Here is a 17,475-nt window from a genome sequence, read left to right on the forward strand (position 1 = left end):
ACTCTTCATGTTGGCCCTCTCGATCCAACGAAAATTCATAAAGTGAGCCTTCAGAACACTCTTCATGTTGGTCCTCCCGATTCAACGTAAATTCATAAAGTAAACATTCAGAACACTCTTCTTGATGGTCCTCCCGATCCAACGAAAATTCATAAAGTGAGCCTTCAGAACACTCTTCACGTTGGTCCTCCCGATCCAACGAAAATTTATAAAGTGAACCGTCAGAAAACTCTTCTTGTTGGTCCTCCCGATCCGACGTAAGTTCATAAAGTGAGCCCTCAGACCACTCTCCATGTTGGTCCTCCTGATCCAACGAAAATTTATAAAGTGATCCATCAGAAAACTCTTTACGTTGGAACTGCCGTTTCAACGAAAATTCATAAAGTGAGCCTTCAGAACACTCTTTATGTTGGTCTTCCCGATCCAACGAAAATTCATAATATGAACCTTCAAAACACTCTTCATGTTGGTCCTCCCGATCCAACCTAAATTCATAAAGTGGGCCTTTGGAACACTCTTCATGTTGGTCCTCCTGATCCAACCTCAATTCATAATGTGGGCCTTCAGAACACTCTTCATGTTGGTCCTCCCAATCCAACGAAAATTCATAAAGTGAACCGTCAGAACATCCTTCATGTTGGTCCTCCCGATCCAACGTAAATTCATAAAGTGAACCTCCAGAACACTCTTCATGTTGGTCCTCCCGATCCAACGTAAATTCCTAAAGTAAACCATCAGAACACTCTTCATGTTGGTCTTTCCGATCCAACGTATATTCATTTAATTTTAAGTCATCATTTGGACCAATATGTGTTCCGTTGATTTGTAATAAATAATAATAATAATAATAAAGTGATCATTCAGAACACTCTTCATGTTGGTCCTCCCGATCCAACGAAAATTTATGAAGTGAGACTTCAGAACACTCTTCATGTTGTTCCTCCCAATCCAACGAAAATTCATAAAGCGAACCGTCAGAGCACTTTTCATGTTGGTCCTCCCGATCCAACGTAAATTCATAAAGTGAGCCTTCAGAACACTATTCATGTTGGTCCTCCCGATATAACGAAAATTCATAAAGTGAGCCTTCAGATCACTCTTCATGTTGGTCCTCCCGATCCAACGAAAATTCATTAAGTGAACCTCCAGATCTCTCTTCATGTTGGTCCTCCTGATTCCAGCGTAAATTTATAAAGTGAATCTTCAGAAGACACGTCATGTTGGTCGCTTTATCGATAATTTTTGGATCAGGGATGCCAGGTCAGTTTGTCAAAAATCAGGAAAAACATGATGAAAAATCAAGATTTTTCAGGAAACCACAAATTCTGCTTAAATTTCATAAATAAACGCGAAATACAGATATGTACTGTAAGCGCCTTAATTTATGCAGTTGTATATGGGAAAACACCATCTCAATATCATCTGAACCAAACATTGATATCGGCTGAACGGTTATTTTTTTGGATCACAATTATTATGTATAGAATTTTGTATGCCTTTGATTTTCAAAGTACACATTTGGTAAAAATATTCTCTTTTGTTTCTCTTTGAAAAAAAAAACAAACCTTTTAAATCCTTTTTAAAAATACTAGTCTCTTACTTAAGATGTCCTTAGTAGTGAAATACAAATTCAAAGCTGGTGTCATATCCATCGATTTTCAAGGAATTCATTATTTTTCTCATACTTTCTTCTACCATGTGAAGGATGAGTTATGTAAAAACAGTAGTCCTTACCTTTCTCTTGTACCGGATAATGGCCTCCTGCTCCAGCTTCCTCACGGTGGTTCCCGGTGGACAGGGGACCACAAATCGGGTCGATCCAAAGCAAACTGTGACCTTCATACTGTTTCGTATCGTAACACACTTTCAACTTCAACTTCTTCTATCCCACAAAACACTCCCCAGCAACTTCAAAATTGTGTTATTCCAGTAAACCTTACCCAAGCAGGATTTCCCTATCCCTAGCCCTTATGGGGACACACATTGCTGGAATTTTCTTCGCCCGGGTACAATCGATATTTGGTTGAAAAATTACCACCTGCTTAGACGAACTTTTTTTTTTCGTTGTTGCTCCAAAATCGTTTGGCGAATGTTATGAACCCGTTGACATAGCAACCGGCGACCAAATAAGGGGGGTTGTTGGTTCGAAGCCAATGTTTTGATTCTTTCTCTGTTTTGCGCGCACACTTTCCTTTGGGGGGAAGCAAAATTACCCCTTGTTTGTTTCGTTACTCCACCATCATTGTTGCTAATCGAATTATTTTACTCTATCGTTTTCGCTATGGCTTTGTTTGGAGCTGTGTTGAGTAATCAGCAATCAAACAACCGATGATGGCCCCACGATGTTGTTCAATTACAACGCGTGTAACAATTCAGCTACATTTACATCCCCAAAAAAACCTGACTCCCGATGACCAACTATTGAACCTTAATCATCATCACCAGGTAAGCCATCATCATTGATCATCATCATCATCACCATAATTCGGGATCGGAGCGAGTGCAGCAAAACACTCACACACCCAAGCAATCCCAGACTTGCAGGCTTTCCCTTTCTAGCCAACCGGCAGGACCAGAACCAATTATTCGGTTAGAACGGGAGAGATGACCCCAGGAATGAATTCCAACCACCTGCCTTCTTCGATCGAACTCCTCGATTCGGGGTACTCGGCTCGCACAAAACTGATCAATCAGCTTCTTTTTTCCACACGTTTTCTGGCGACCACTTTGCACTGGTAGGATTCACGTTTTAATTTCAGCCCCGTTTAAAAACTTCCCCCCGGTAAGAATTCACGATGAGTCACGCTGTTGTAACAACAATCACGTTTGTTTCACCACATTCGATCGATTTGAACCGACGCGCGTTCGACCGGTGTTTAACAATCTGTATTTTTTTCTGCTGCTACTCACTGGAAAAAGCCGTTTAAAATTTACGTGGCGCACACACACGGACCTACCCGCCTGTTTAAACCGCACACCTAACGAGGACGAGCACACAAAACGGACTAATCGGACTGTTGCTTTTCTGTTCTCTGGTTGTTTGGAGTTTTGCTTTTTGAATGAAATTCCTCTCGCGAATTTTCAAGTTTTCTCTCTTTGTTGTGCACTCTCTTTCGCTTGAGCGCACGATTAGCGAGAGGAATTTAAATTTGAGTTTACTCTTGGCGGAAGAAATGTTCATTCGTAGATTGGTTTTTGTGACGGAAGGTCGATATCGGAGCGTTAATTTTTTTTATTCGGAAAGCTGTGTCGGAAAACTTCTAAAATAGTAACGGGAAGTGAAATAAATAGTACTATTGAGAAAAGTGTCAGTGGAGAGGAGTGGATTTAGTGATAGAAGAAGGGAATAAACCGATTTAATCGGCGAAAGGACGCCTTAGGCGGGTCGAATTACGACCGCCATACTAGTGGAAGTGTACAAAATGGCGGCAAGTGAATCCATAACGATGAAGCCCGTGAATTCCAGTGAAGACACACACAAAGCACCAAACAAAACGGAAAAGAAGAACTACCAATACAACAACACCGACAATGGGCCGTATCGGGTTTTTGTCGAGCTAAAAAACAACGGAGCAACGAATGCAAGTCTCAACAAATTTTCGCTGGGAGCATATCTCAAGAATTTCGAGGAAATCAAAGGGCACGTACAGGAACTCCAATATTCAGGTAAAGACAAGATTATCATTAAAATTAATAACTATGAAAAGGCTAACATATTGGTGAACACCTTAAACGAGAGCAATTCAATCTATCGGGCGTATGTTCCAAAACATGCCATAAGTATTTCGGGAGTAATCTCAGGTATACCAATCGACATAACTGATGAAGAAATATTGGAAGACTTGGAGTGCGAAGTACCGATAATGGGTGTTAAACGACTGTCTCGAAAAGAAAATGAGAAAACGATACTCAGTCCTAGAGTAAGCGTCACATTCAGAGCCACCGTGCTTCCACAATTCGTTAGGCTATTTTGTTGCGTCACGCGAGTACAACCTTTCCTACAGAGAACAACTTTCTGTCAGAAATGTTTGAGGTTCGGGCATAAGATCGAAAACTGTAGAGGTCGTAAGAGATGTCCTAAATGCGGAAACATTCACAATTCAGCTGAAGAATTCGAAGATTGCAAATCACAAACAAAGTGCGTGTTCTGCAAAACTTCAGAACATACATCGGGGGCGGTAAATTGCAAAGAAACTATTCGTCAGAAAAGCATACAAAGTGCCATGGCTTTACAAAATCTAACGTTTGCAGAAGCTCGTAAAATGATTCCGATCATAACCACGAATAAATTTGAACCCTTAAGTCAAATATCCTCATTCCCTGCGATTGATGACACATTTGCCAAAGTGGTATCAAAAACCAATCAATTACAACAACAGTGGGCCAAAACCAACGAATTACGGCCTAAAATTACTTCTTCTATTTCTTCTAAATTATCTAAAATTCCCAATGAACCAGTCAAAAGTGCACCGAAACGTATCAGAAGCGATGACCCAGTTGAGTTCAACGGTAGTCGATTGAACCTATCATTAACCAGAGGTACCGGGCTTAACAACCCTTATAGGACAACCGATACAAACACAAATACACTAATCATGCAGAAAACAGCCGAAACCAAAAAGGAATTCCAAGCCATGCTTATGAATTTCTACACAGACTTTGTAAGTCAAGAAAATCACAATTCTGAGTCAATACAACGTTTCAAAGAACTTTCTAAAAAACACCTTAAGCTCGATACAACATTCATGCAATGATCAAACTCAAATTGTAACCATCACCATCACAACGATTCTCTTTAATTATCCTGCTAGTTATATTTTTAATCAACTTCATAATGCATAACACAACCAAAGTATTACAATGTAATATACAGAGTATCTGGAAAAATAAAGACGAACTTCAAAGAGTTCTCGTTGGTGACAACTACCTTGCCGCACTTATCAGTGAGACATGGTCAGAATCCAACCAAGAAACATCTAACAAATACAGAATAAGCAAGTACAATGCAATATTTGCATCCAGATCCGACGGGTACGGTGGCGCAGGGATCTACCTAAGCAACGACCTAGGATATGAACAAATAACACTCCCAACAACGTCTCATTTTTTTCAAGCAGTGGCCTTGAGAATTCTCAAACTAAACATAGTTCTCGTATCAATCTATGCAAGCCCATCAACGGATGCTAAAGATTTTGAGGATGATCTTATAAAAATACTTACTGTATGTCGTAGCTTCAATAAAATCATCATTGGGGGCGACTTCAATTCGCATCATCATCATTGGGGCAGCCATAAAACCGACACTAAAGGGCACCTACTCCTTGACTGCATAAACGATTTTAATTTAATATTACTCAACGATGGATCACCTACTTTCATACCGGTTGAACTAAACAAAAGACAATCCGCAATAGACCTGACATTTTGCAATCCCAATCTCCATGCTGACACTAGATGGAATACAAACAACTTCAGCATAGGTAGCCACCACATGACCATTGATATTACTATAGAATACAGGACAAACAGCACTCATAAATACATCTACAATCCCAAAGCTATTCTCTCCGAAATAGAAAAGTTTTCTGGCGAAGAAATAGACAGTTTACTAACACTCAATCACAGAGTCAAACAAGTTTCGAAGAAACATCGAAAGAAAAACAAACACGAACCCAAATTCTGGTGGTCTACTGATGTTGAAGAAGCATGGAAATCTAAGAGAGAGGCCAGGACATTATTCAACGCAGTTTCTTCACTAGAAAACTTAATAAATTACAAGCGAAAAGCCGCAGCGTTTCTCAGACAAAAAAGATTAGGAATTAAACGCAAATTAGAAGAACTGCCAGCTATAATTGACCCTTCCTTAAGTTCAAAAGAACTTTGGAACATTGTTAATCGTATTTATGGGAAAAATAGAAATCGTTGTCAGAACAACATTGTCCATGATGACATGACAATAGCATCCAAATTCCTTGATTTACATTTCGGCCCTACAGACCTTTGTTTGGACCACCACAGTACATACAACGCAAATTACAACATCTTAAACCTACAAAACTGGAACCGATTTCTGAGTAACAAGCGCAAAAAAACTGCCCCAAGTATTGATGGCATTACTTACGAAATGCTAAAATCGTTAGGGACAGCTGCAACGCTGAATATTATTGAAGATCTCAACAAACAATGGAAGAACGGTTCTCTTGCAGATCACTTAAAAGAAATTAAAGTCGTCGCAATTCCAAAAATTGGGAAAGACCAATCAACAATCGAAGGCAAGCGACCGATATCTCTTGTACCATGCGCAACAAAATTAATCAACACTGCAGTGTTAGAAAAAATAACAAATTTTGCGAACACCAACAACATAATTCCCAACACATCGTTTGGATGCAGGAAAATTTTGTCTACCACAACCGCGGTTTCTTACGTAGTAAATGCTATCAAACGCAACAAAAGAGAGAAGTTCATCACGGCAGTGGTCTTTATAGATCTCTCCAATGCGTTTAACTGCATTAGAACAAATAAACTAGAAGAAATTTTGATAAAACACAAATTTCCTTCAGAACTAATCAACTGGGTCACGCAATTTTTAACCAATCGCAAAATAACATTACTAGCAGACGGAAACAATGTAACAAGGTTCATCAGCAACGGCCTCCCGCAAGGCGATGTAATGTCACCTACATTGTTCAACTTATACACCGCAGACTTACATGCTTCTCTGCCCGAAGATGTTTGGATGACCCAATATGTTGACGACTTCAATTTGATAGTACGTGCTAGAAACCTAGAAACATTAAAAGCAAAATGTCAAGAGGTGACTGAAACCTTTGTGATTAAAGCAGAAAACCTGGGATTCAAGGTCAACTCTGCCAAAACCAAGGTGATGATATTCCGCAAAGGGCAAACTCAACTACAACTAAGTATAAACGGAGAAACAGTTGAAACTGTGAGAACCCACAAATATTTGGGAATCACAATTGACTCGGCATTAGGATTCGGCGCCGAAGCTAGAACGTTGAAAAGCAAGATTAACGACAGGATGAACATGTTAAAGATGATTTGCAACATCAGAGTAGGGACACATCCTCAAACACTTACCCGCATCTATACGGCGTTGATTAGAAGCCTCATCGACTATAATGCTACAGTTTTTTGCAATGCACCAAAAACGAACAAAAAGTTTCTAGAGGTGGTCAACAATCAATGTCTCAGGCGAGTCACTGGTTGCACCCGAACCACACCACTTAACACCCTCATGGCAATCGCAGGACAGGTTCCACTTGATATACGGCACGAGTATATCTGTGCCAAGGTCATAATAAAGAATTTAGCCTATAGGACAGTTGTAGGTTCACAGCTTTCATCCATTAACGCCAACGATGATGACGAAGATCTATCCTACATGGAAAAAGTATACCTGAAATTCAAACCAGTTTTCGATCTAATTATGCCTTTCACCAAACATGAACCTATAAACCTTAAGATAAATGACAGACTCGACGGTCTAGCAAACGCCAAAAAGAACACCAATACGCAACAACTCAAACAACTGACGTTATTTACAATGAACGGTACCCACTCTGGAAAACAAAAAATTTTCACAGATGCTTCCAAAATTAACGAAACTTGTGGCATTGGTATATTTAACGAATACTACAAACAAAGATACTCCTTTAGACTGGCCCATGAGACCAGTATCACCGAAGCTGAAATAACAGCTATCGAAATAGCCCTTGAACGTTTAGTCACACCGAACACCGAATTCGTCCTGTACACTGATTCACTATCAGCATGCACCATCCTAAAGAATGCAGAAAATGAGACATTGCTGCCACTACAATTACACAAGATACTGCAACTTGCCCATAGAAAGAAAGTCACCATTCAGTGGATTCCTAGCCATATCGGCATATTCGGGAATGATTTAGCCGACAGCCTAGCCAAACAAGCTAGTACGGATCCTGGCTCTCAATCAATTGATAATCTTCTTTGCATTAACGATGCCATCCTAAAAGTTAAAAGAAACCAAGCTAAAGCAGCAAACGATTGGTACCAAAACTATGCCAATGCAGAAGGCAAAGGCAAAACCTTTTACCTGATACAAAACTCCTTGGAAGAAAAGCCCTGGTATCACAACATCAAGTTATCTAATACTGAAGTTAGATTATTAAATCGATTGCAGTCTGGCCACGACTATTCACCATATTGGAAACACAAAATAAAAATAATTGATGACGCTGAATGTGAACTTTGTCACACTCCCGAAACAAGCGACCACTTAATACTACATTGCTCAAAGTACGAAACACTAAGATCCTCATTCGAGTACAACCAGAAATTTGCAAACTTAACCGAACTGTTTAAAACCAAAAACATCAAGTTTTACAAAGAAATTTGCAAATTCGAAAAGGAAGCGAAACTCAACCTCTGAAAACGCGTACAATCGCTTAATCGACCGCAGGGCATATAGTCCAGTTACTAGCCCTCCCCAAGGAGCACGCAGCTCCGAATCAGAAAGAAGAAGAAGAAGAAGAAGGAAGAAATGTTAGCTCTGTTCATAAATGACTACCATTGAATTTTGCAAGAATTTGCATGGATAAATTTTATTGAAATTGTTAAACATTACATTGATTGAACAAAATTCCGAATATGCAACGACAAAAGACAAAAAACAGATAAGACAAAATGACAAAAAGGAACAAATTACAAAAAAAAAAAAAACAAAATTACAAAACTGACAATAATGATAAAATAACTTTTTTTTTCTTTTATCTGGGATTTTAAACTTGTTTGCTTATTCATCCCGTAAATTTGTACGTTTCACGTTGTTCGCAAGCAGATTTATCCATGCTTTTGTATGCACTTTTCGTTTTTGATTTTTTCTTGTAATTTTTTTTTCTTTCTCTGTTTTTTTGTATTTTTTTTTTTGTTTTGTTAAGTTTTTTTCAAAAATATTAAAATTGACGAAGAATTACAAGAATGAAGAAACATTCATAAATACTACTAAACCAAAAAAAAAAATAAAAGCCTCAAAAATGATGAAAATGATAAAAACTTCATTCAGACACAAAATGATGAACATTAAAATATTGCTAAATGATTGAATAAAAATAGTAAAAATAACGAAATTTACAAAAACGGCAAAATTGTGAAAGTAAAATCGTAAAATTTTGAAAATTTAGAAAACGGAAAAAGGATTACAACAAAAAAAGAAGAATACAAAATTGACAAAAATTTAAAAAAAAAATCAAGTGACAGAAATGATAGAATTGACAATAACAACAAAATGATAAATATTCAAAAAAAAAATCATAAATTGAGAAAAATGATAAATTTTACAAGAACGATAAAAAAAGCAAAATGACTTGAATGCTTTTTTTTTCAAATTTTGAGAAGGATTTCTTCAATTAATTGAAAATGGCGTTGCTTTTACAAACTTTTAAATTTTTAATTGAAAATTAATATCTATTCACCGGGTGAAAACTTCCACTATTGTTCTTAAACACTAACCAAACCTTTTTTTTTTTTTTTTTTTAATTTTTTTTATTGGCTTTACCTCTATAACATAACCGGCCAAGTGTTAATTACTCTTCTACTTACATGTCTATTTTACATTCAATTACAAAATTAGCTATCGTTTTATATAATTCAATGTCTTTCTTTTTTAGTATCAAATGAATATCGGGTGGAATTCCTTTTTTCATTAAAATTCGCCAAATAGGTCTACGAAGATTTTCAAATCTGCTGCATGCGAAGATAATGTGATCAGGATCTGCGATGGATTCGCCACAACTGCACGTCGCGTCCAATAGGATACCATTTCTAGTCAGATGAGCAGGGAGCCGTGAATGATTTGATATTAATTTGGAAAGGATTACAATTTGTCTGCGGTTGAGATCCAAGCTACTAAACCATGGTTGGAGCGAAACGTTAGAGATGATGCTGTGACAGAAACGTCCTTTAGTTCCTGCATTCCACTTTGCTTGCCATTTGTGCACTGTTGTACGCCGAATCGGAAACTGGATGTCGAATGATGTTAAAATATAATCTGCTGTACCACCATTGATGCACGCACTTTTCGCCTCTTGATCTGCCAACTCGTTCATTGGAATACCTCTGTGAGACGGAACCCATATCAGATGGATCTCGTGCCCCATTCTTTGTCCTTCAAGAATGGAAGCTTTTATATCGTACCAAGCAACGGGATATTTTTGATTGATGTTGATTTTTTGAAGGCTCGTGAGACAACTCAAACTATCGGTTAGAATAATATACTGAGCAACAGGAAGGCTTACGATCATTTTCGCAGCATGCCTGATTGCTAGAAGCTCTGCCATATAAACTGATGCTTTACTGTCGAGTTTGATCCCTTCTGCAGGCGCTCCAAAACTATTTACCACAGCATAACCTGTGCCGTGTATATCTTTCGACCCGTCAGTTGCCAAGATTTTCGCGTTGGCATACACTTCCAAGAGATAGTTTGAAACCAAATCAGCTGCCGATGAGTTCTGGTGTTCTGAACATAACCGTTTAACAGTGAGATCAATGGATATTATTGTTCTTACAACTTCACGGTTGACCATGTAGCATGGGAGATTATTTAGAGGCTGTTCAAGTGGAATAAATTCGTTAAGCATTCTTATGGCGCGGTGTATTCCCGTAGCCACTAAGCCACCTTCCAAGATCGGTCTGGAGTATTGACCATGCCAAGAAGAAAGTGACGCTCTTTTATTTACAAAACGCATGACAGCAAGTTCTCTTCTTTGTTGCAGCGGAATAATACCAGCCATCACTTCGAGTGAACCTGTGTGGGTGGTTTTTGTGGAGCCCAAACAGATTCGAATTCCTGCCCATTGTAGTCTATCCAAAACGATGGCTTCTTTTTGTGTTAACTCCGTCATAAATATGGAACCGTATTCCAATATTGATCTCACACATGACTTGAAAATAGCTAACATTGCTGCTGGATGTGCTCCCCATGACTGGCCCGATATGCTTCGTAGAAAGTTAAGATACGGAGCCGTACGTTTTTGTACCTCTCTAATATGACACGACCACGACAGATTTCGTGTGAGGTACATGCCGAGTAACCTCAGGGATCTGACGTATTCCAAAGTGCAACCGCCGATATTTAATTCTGGGGGATTATCGCATTGTTGTGTCGAGATCAGAAGGCACTTACATTTCGTGGGCGAAAGTTCTAACCCAAGGTCGAAAATATTTTCCACAACTATATCCACTGCCCTTTGGAGAGATTCGCAACTATGCTCCAGCGAGGTTCCTCTTACAGCAATTGTTGTGTCATCGGCGTAATTTACGGTTATCACATCAGGAGGGACACTGTTGATCAATCCACTGATCACAACATTAAAGCATAACGGACTTAGTGGAGATCCCTGAGGAAGGCCTTTCCACGTTGTCCTAGATATTGAATCTAATCCATTTGAAATGCACAAATTCCTTTCTTCAAAAAGATGGAAGATACTTCTTACTAGGCATTCAGGGACTGTTAATGAGCGTAATTCGCGGACCAGAACATTAATTTCCACGTTGTCGTAGGCGGCTTTGATATCGAGGCTACATATCACCACATGCTCTCTTCTTTTCAAAGCTAAAGAAGCTTCATTAATCAGGGGAAACAACGCATCCATTGTTCCTCGTCCTTTCCTAAAACCGTTGATAGCTGAAGGGAATAAGTTGTTGTTTTCGATGAAATGTTCTAGTCGATCTTTGATTATGAGTTCATACACTTTGCGAAAACATGAAGCTAACGCGATTGGGCGAACAGCAGAAGGAGAAATCGGATCATGACCACTTTTAGGAATCGGTACAATTTTAAAGGTTTTCCAGCTTTCCGGAATTCTTCCTGAAGCAAAAATTTGGCAATAGATTTTTCGCAACTGACTAAGCGCCGCCCATGGGAGATGATTTATGACGGAATATGGAACACCATCCAAACCAGGAGCCGAATCTTTACCGATTTTTAAAACTGCTTGAATATCCGATACTGAGAATGGTAAACCAGTTTGAGGGCAACACGAACATTGTAGAAAAGCCGGGGGTGGATTTTTGGCAGATGAGGGAGCCAACTTGTCCAAAACATCGTTGGCCAAATTGTCCGAAATTCTAAGGTTTTTTGATGGCTCTCCGCGCCCTTTGAATCTTCTAGCCATCCTCCATAAGGTTGTGAGGGACGTAGAACTATCACAACTATCACAAAAATGTTGCCAACTTTTCCTCTTCTTCTCGCGTACCAAATTTCTGAACCTTCGTTCTGTATTAGCGTACCCTTCGTAAGCTTCGGTTGACAGCTCTCGTTTCCAAGCGCGGAAAGCAACTCTGGTGGCTTTCTTCGCTTCTGTTAGCTCTTCGTCCCAATAGGGTTGCGGTATTCGGCGAGTGTGGTTCGAGTTTACTGATGGACAGGATCTGCGCAGTGCTTGCCAAATCAGCTCAAAGAAGACATCAAAGCTATCCGGTTCTCCATTTTCGACGAATGATTCCTCGAGGCTTCCGGTAAAACGTTCCCAGTCGATTTTCCGAACATTGATTCCAGAGTAGAATTTCATCGCGCATGTAGTACTCGAATGAAAAACTATCGGAAAATGATCGCTTCCATTTGGTGAATCCAAAACCTCCCAGTCGAAGCACAAACTAAGGCTCGAAGAAACCAGCGTGATATCAATTGCGCCCCACGACCGGTTTACATCAAACCTAGTTGGCTGACCATTGTTGAGAATGACGAGATGAGATGTTTCGATGGCTTGATGAAGACGGTCTCCACGTGTGTTTCCATGATCGCTTCCCCATAGGTGATGTTTTGCGTTAAAGTCTCCTCCAATGATGCACGGTTTCGGAACGGTTGATAAAAAATTATCAAACTGAGTCTGCGATATGTTGGCTTGCGGGTGTATGTACACAGATACAATAGTGATCAACCCGGAGATGTATTTGATCTGGCAGGCAACGGCTTGAATATCCGCTGACAGTGCAATAGGAAATGCTACGGGATTCAGTTCTGAACGAATCGCGATGGCTACGCCCATCGAGTTTCGTCTGTGATCTTTACGAAAAATGGTGTGCTGCGGTAGACTAAAGTTTGTGTGATTGTCGAGATGTGTTTCACTCAAAAGCGAAATATTGATATTGTGTGTATTTATGAGCTGGATTAAAGATGAGCGTTTACTATTTATCCCTCTACAATTCCATTGTAGACATTGCAGAGGAACGGTGGCTGTTAAAGTGCTCGGTGTGGTGTTTTTCATAATCTGAGATTAGCAAAATATCCTTTCATTTTATCACTTACAACATCCGAAATTCTCTCCAAAACCATTTGTTGAATTTTTTGTCGAGTTTCAACATCTTCCTCAGGAACTTCCAGAGCCTCTGCAACGATATCGATGACCTCAGTAGATTCAATCGTCGATCGGATCGAATCGCAAACCCCGTCAGAAATGTTAACTTCAAGTTGGGGAAGCTCATCGTCCGAATCGACATTATGACGACGTTTGCTGGAAGGATTAGACCCATTCTTGTCAACATTACTTGTTTGGCAAGCAACTGCCACGGTGGATTTTGTTGTTGGTTGGGAGATGATAGTTAGTGAGTTTGATGATTCATTTGAAGTTGTTCCACAAAACCAATCGACACGTCCTTGTGAAAAAGTGTCGCGCCGCTCTTTATCGGTTTTCTTTTTTTGAATTATTTTCGGACAAAGCTTGTGATCATTGGCCCGATGGGAGCCCAAACAGTTAACGCACTGGGGCTCACTATTTTCACATGCATGATCTTCGCCGCCCACTTGCTCCAAGCATTGGTTACAGCGTTTAGCACTCTTGCATCCTTTTTTATCATGTCCCAAGCGCCAGCAGTTACCACACTGGCGGACAGGATAAATGTACTGCTTAACAGAATAAAGCACTCTATTCAACTCGATGTGAGTAGGTAAACTCTGCCCAGCGAAAGTAAAAATCACCGTAAACAGGGCTTCCTCTTTATCATCAGCTAATTTTCTAAGCACACGACGAGCATGAACTATCTCCGGGTTATCAACTTGATTCGACTTGCGTTTATCGTACGCATTAGCAAACTTCAATTCTTCATCACAAATATCCGGCTCAATATAGGCTACCCCAAGGCACTCCACCAGCCGTTGGGGGATAAAAAAACGCACTTCATTTGAGGTACCGATGCCTGCTATTTCATTAGCAGCATCCCTCGATCGCATCAAAATTTTCATTTTGGTTTTAGAAACCGGCATAGCACGTATAAAATCGTCACCAAATTTCTTCACCAGACTTTTAGCAATCTTCGCAGCAGATATATTTCCGACATTTGTTTCAGCCATAACGAGATATGGCCCAGCATAATTTTCGTGATATTTCCGCACTCGAACTTCATTTTTCGATGACCTTGGTGTATCGTTGTGGGTCATTGCACCGCTCGACAATAGCGTGTGGAAGGAGAGAAGAAAAATAAATTAGATTTCGATTCAGCTCACACACACGATGTGCAACGTACCGTAGTTCAAACGAGACTGACTAACCAAACCTGTATGCTTAATTTTTTTTATAGAAATATACAACGAAATTAATTGTCTAGCACCTATACATTGGGAATAAAAATCTCCTTAACAATTTCTAATGTTTTCGAGCTTACTGTAACACGGAAGCAGCAAAGATCTGCTTCAATATCTGAGGTAGCTGTTCCAGGTTCATACATACGAAACTCTTCCCGGCAGTCATATTTTCCGCAATTCTGTGAATTTAAAAATAATTCATTAGAAATTTTTCCTTCATTTTAAAAAAAAAATAACGACTCACATTTGTGCCTCATCGCCCAAACTTCCGATGAACACACAGTACGCTTGTACCTTCGGGGATTGTTTCTGGAGCATATCGTTAAGGTTTCTTGGGGAAATTCCGTACCGTGAAAGGTTAGCATCGCTCAGCACTACCACGATGGCCTCGTCACAGTCCTCCTTGGCGATGGCATCCACCGCATTCCTGGTGGCCGCCAGCGTATGATCTCCGCTCCAGCAGAACTGCGAATGGGCGTGCATCATCTTGATCGTCTCGAGCCGTCGTTTGTCATCCTTCGGGGGGTTGTTGATGTTGACGAAGGGGATTTCCACCGCTTCTCCACTGTGACCCACGATGTCGTACTTGATTTTGGTTTCGAACCCGTCGAAGGCCTCCATAACCATGACCATGGCTTCGAGCTGTCGATCCAGTCGTCCGTCGTATCCGTTGAAGCGATACATGGAACCGGAAACATCAACCACCAGTTTTAGCCGCTTAGGTTTCTCCTGTGGCTGTCCTGGTTCCGGTTCTTGTTCGGCTCGCTTTTTGTAGATGTTTTTCTCACCGGTGATTCCCTCAACCAACTTCGTATCGTCCATCTCTCCGGAAGTTTGATGCTTCTGCCACTGGCGTTCCTTACTCTTGGCTTGTAACGCCTGCAAGATGACTCTCAATTGTTGAACCTGCTTTTGAACTGGGCCACTGAACTCGGTGTAAACCTTATGGTCATACCCACTCATTTGAATTTCCCTCAACTTATCCTCGAACGCCTTCCGGTTCATTTCCCTGGCGGCCTTCTTCACATGCTCTGGTATGTCGTCCTTTTCCGCGTCCGAAAGCTGATGGACTTTATGACCCGAATCCAGCCGATAGGGACCTCCCTTGCCTCCAAGTCCCGCGGTGTCACGACCACCCGATCCACCGGCCCAAGTGTTCCCTCCCACGTGCGGATCGTTGTTGGGATCGACTTTTCCGTGTTTAGGTCCGGAAACGTCTTTCCCACTGTGGCTCTTGATCGTCATCTGAATTTCCCGTTGACGCCTCAAGGCCGCCAGTTCGTTTTTGGCGTACGGAGCAATTTCTAGACCGTGTTTCAGAAGGATGTTCGTTACCTGATCCAGCGTTTCCGGTGTATGGCGATCGAAGTCCAGAACGTTTCCGATGAGCTCGGCCATGTTGTCGGTTGGGAATTTCTGAAGGTGCTTAACGATGTTGACCACCTCTCGGGTAGAGTACGGGTAGTTGAGGATACCGGAGTCAGCCATGTCACGTAACTCGGAGAAGGCGTCCACCAGTATGCGGATTGTTTTCTCCGGGACATCTGGTCCGTATTGTTTAAGCAGGTAGATTTCTGAACTCGGTGAAGGATTGTCAACGGCGTGACAGGAGAACAGATCACCGAGGGCAGCGAAGAAGTCGTTTCCAAGGAATGGGAAGCCTGGCCGATTGGCTAGAACGATCATACGGAAATCTGGATGGGTGTAGATCAGTTTATCATTAGCCTGAGGAGTTCCCTTGGCCGGTGGACATATTTTTCGACCGTCGGATAGCATCATTTCTCCGTTCTCGACCAAGGTTTTGAGGATGCAGGTCACGTGGATGGGGGCTTTGTCCGCTTCATCTACCACAAGGACGTGACCGTTTTTGACGGCTTTCACCAGCGGGGAATCCTCGTAGATGATCTTGCCGTCTCGAATACTCGCCTGGAGCGTTAATGACTGTACCGTGGTATCCCTGTGCAGTTGAATGTATTCTCTGGGTCTGTTCATGAGCTGCAATAAGCGATCAGCTATCTTGTTTTTACCAACACCTTGATTTCCTACTAACAGAAGATGCTCTCCAAGAGTGAAATCTTGCAGAAGTCGTTCCATCAGCTTGATATGTTGAGGTACATTATAGAAAACGATGTCCGGAACCTTGCTAACAGCTTCGGTTTGGTAGATCGGTACCGATGTATTACCTATTTTTAGAATTCCATCTTCCGTGGACACCGTTACGTCTTCAGCTCGTTGCTCTTTTCCGGGGGCTACTCTACAAGTTTTTAAGGCATTTTCAAGTACACTTCGCGGAAGATTTGGCATAAACTTGGTTAAAAATGTGTTGTGCAGAATACTGTAGGCAGAACGATCGCTCAGATGTTCACCGTATTGGTGGAGTCTACGAGCTATTCTTAACAGTTGTCTTGTCGACAGATTACTACCCAAATTTTGCATTGTCGAATCCTGTGCGCTTCGAAGGTAATGGGCAACCTTCAATATCTGTTGCATTGTATCGTCCAGCGGCCCGTACAGAGAATCAATCACGTTAAATTCTTCCTCTTGACTCAAACCGCGAATTTCGTGGAACAGAAACAGGTTCAACGTTTCAGCCGTTATCCAGTTGGTACCCGTTTTTTGATGCGGCTCTGCCATCGCAATAATCCTGAATGCTGGGTCGATCCGAAGAATACCTCGTCCAGTAAGATCTTCAGCAGTGAATCCCATTTCCAGCAAACGATCGTACCGATCATGTCGCATCAACCTCCTCCCGTCGTAGAGCTGCATTTCACGATCATGGATCAAACGATGCAAAATAGCCAAGGTACTGTGGTGCAACCGATGGATTCCATCCAGCGCAATTACGTGTCCAGCCAACGCTGCCATCAGCAGCGGAGAGTCTTGCCAAACCGTGT

General features: G+C 41.1%; 3 protein-coding genes across 3 annotated transcripts in view; 1 reads left to right on the forward strand and 2 right to left on the reverse strand.

Annotated features, from left to right (window-relative positions):
- LOC129747902 (partitioning defective 3 homolog) overlaps positions 1–3,028 on the reverse strand; it is a 212,170-nt gene extending 209,142 nt beyond the window's left edge. The window contains exon 1 of the mRNA XM_055742421.1: positions 1,735–3,028. Coding sequence (XP_055598396.1) covers positions 1,735–1,842 — 108 coding nt within the window. The 5' untranslated portion in view covers positions 1,843–3,028. The remainder of the gene's footprint in view (positions 1–1,734) is intronic.
- Positions 3,029–3,422: 394 nt separating this feature from the next.
- Positions 3,423–13,244, forward strand: LOC129758236 (uncharacterized). The gene is made up of 3 exons (XM_055755706.1): positions 3,423–3,801; positions 6,564–8,161; positions 13,218–13,244. Exons 1-3 carry the CDS (start codon positions 3,423–3,425, stop codon positions 13,242–13,244), a joined length of 2,004 nt encoding a protein of 667 aa, XP_055611681.1.
- Positions 13,245–14,619: 1,375 nt separating this feature from the next.
- The window catches only part of LOC129749309 (von Willebrand factor A domain-containing protein 8), a 7,086-nt gene continuing 4,230 nt past the window's right edge, over positions 14,620–17,475 (reverse strand). The window contains exons 6-7 of the mRNA XM_055744255.1: positions 14,826–17,475; positions 14,620–14,760 (exon numbers count right to left, since the gene is read on the reverse strand). Coding sequence (XP_055600230.1) covers positions 14,658–14,760; positions 14,826–17,475 — 2,753 coding nt within the window. The 3' untranslated portion in view covers positions 14,620–14,657. The remainder of the gene's footprint in view (positions 14,761–14,825) is intronic.

Source organism: Uranotaenia lowii, chromosome 1, assembly GCF_029784155.1.
Source record: "Uranotaenia lowii strain MFRU-FL chromosome 1, ASM2978415v1, whole genome shotgun sequence".
In the NCBI taxonomy this organism is placed as follows: Eukaryota; Metazoa; Arthropoda; class Insecta; order Diptera; family Culicidae; genus Uranotaenia; species Uranotaenia lowii.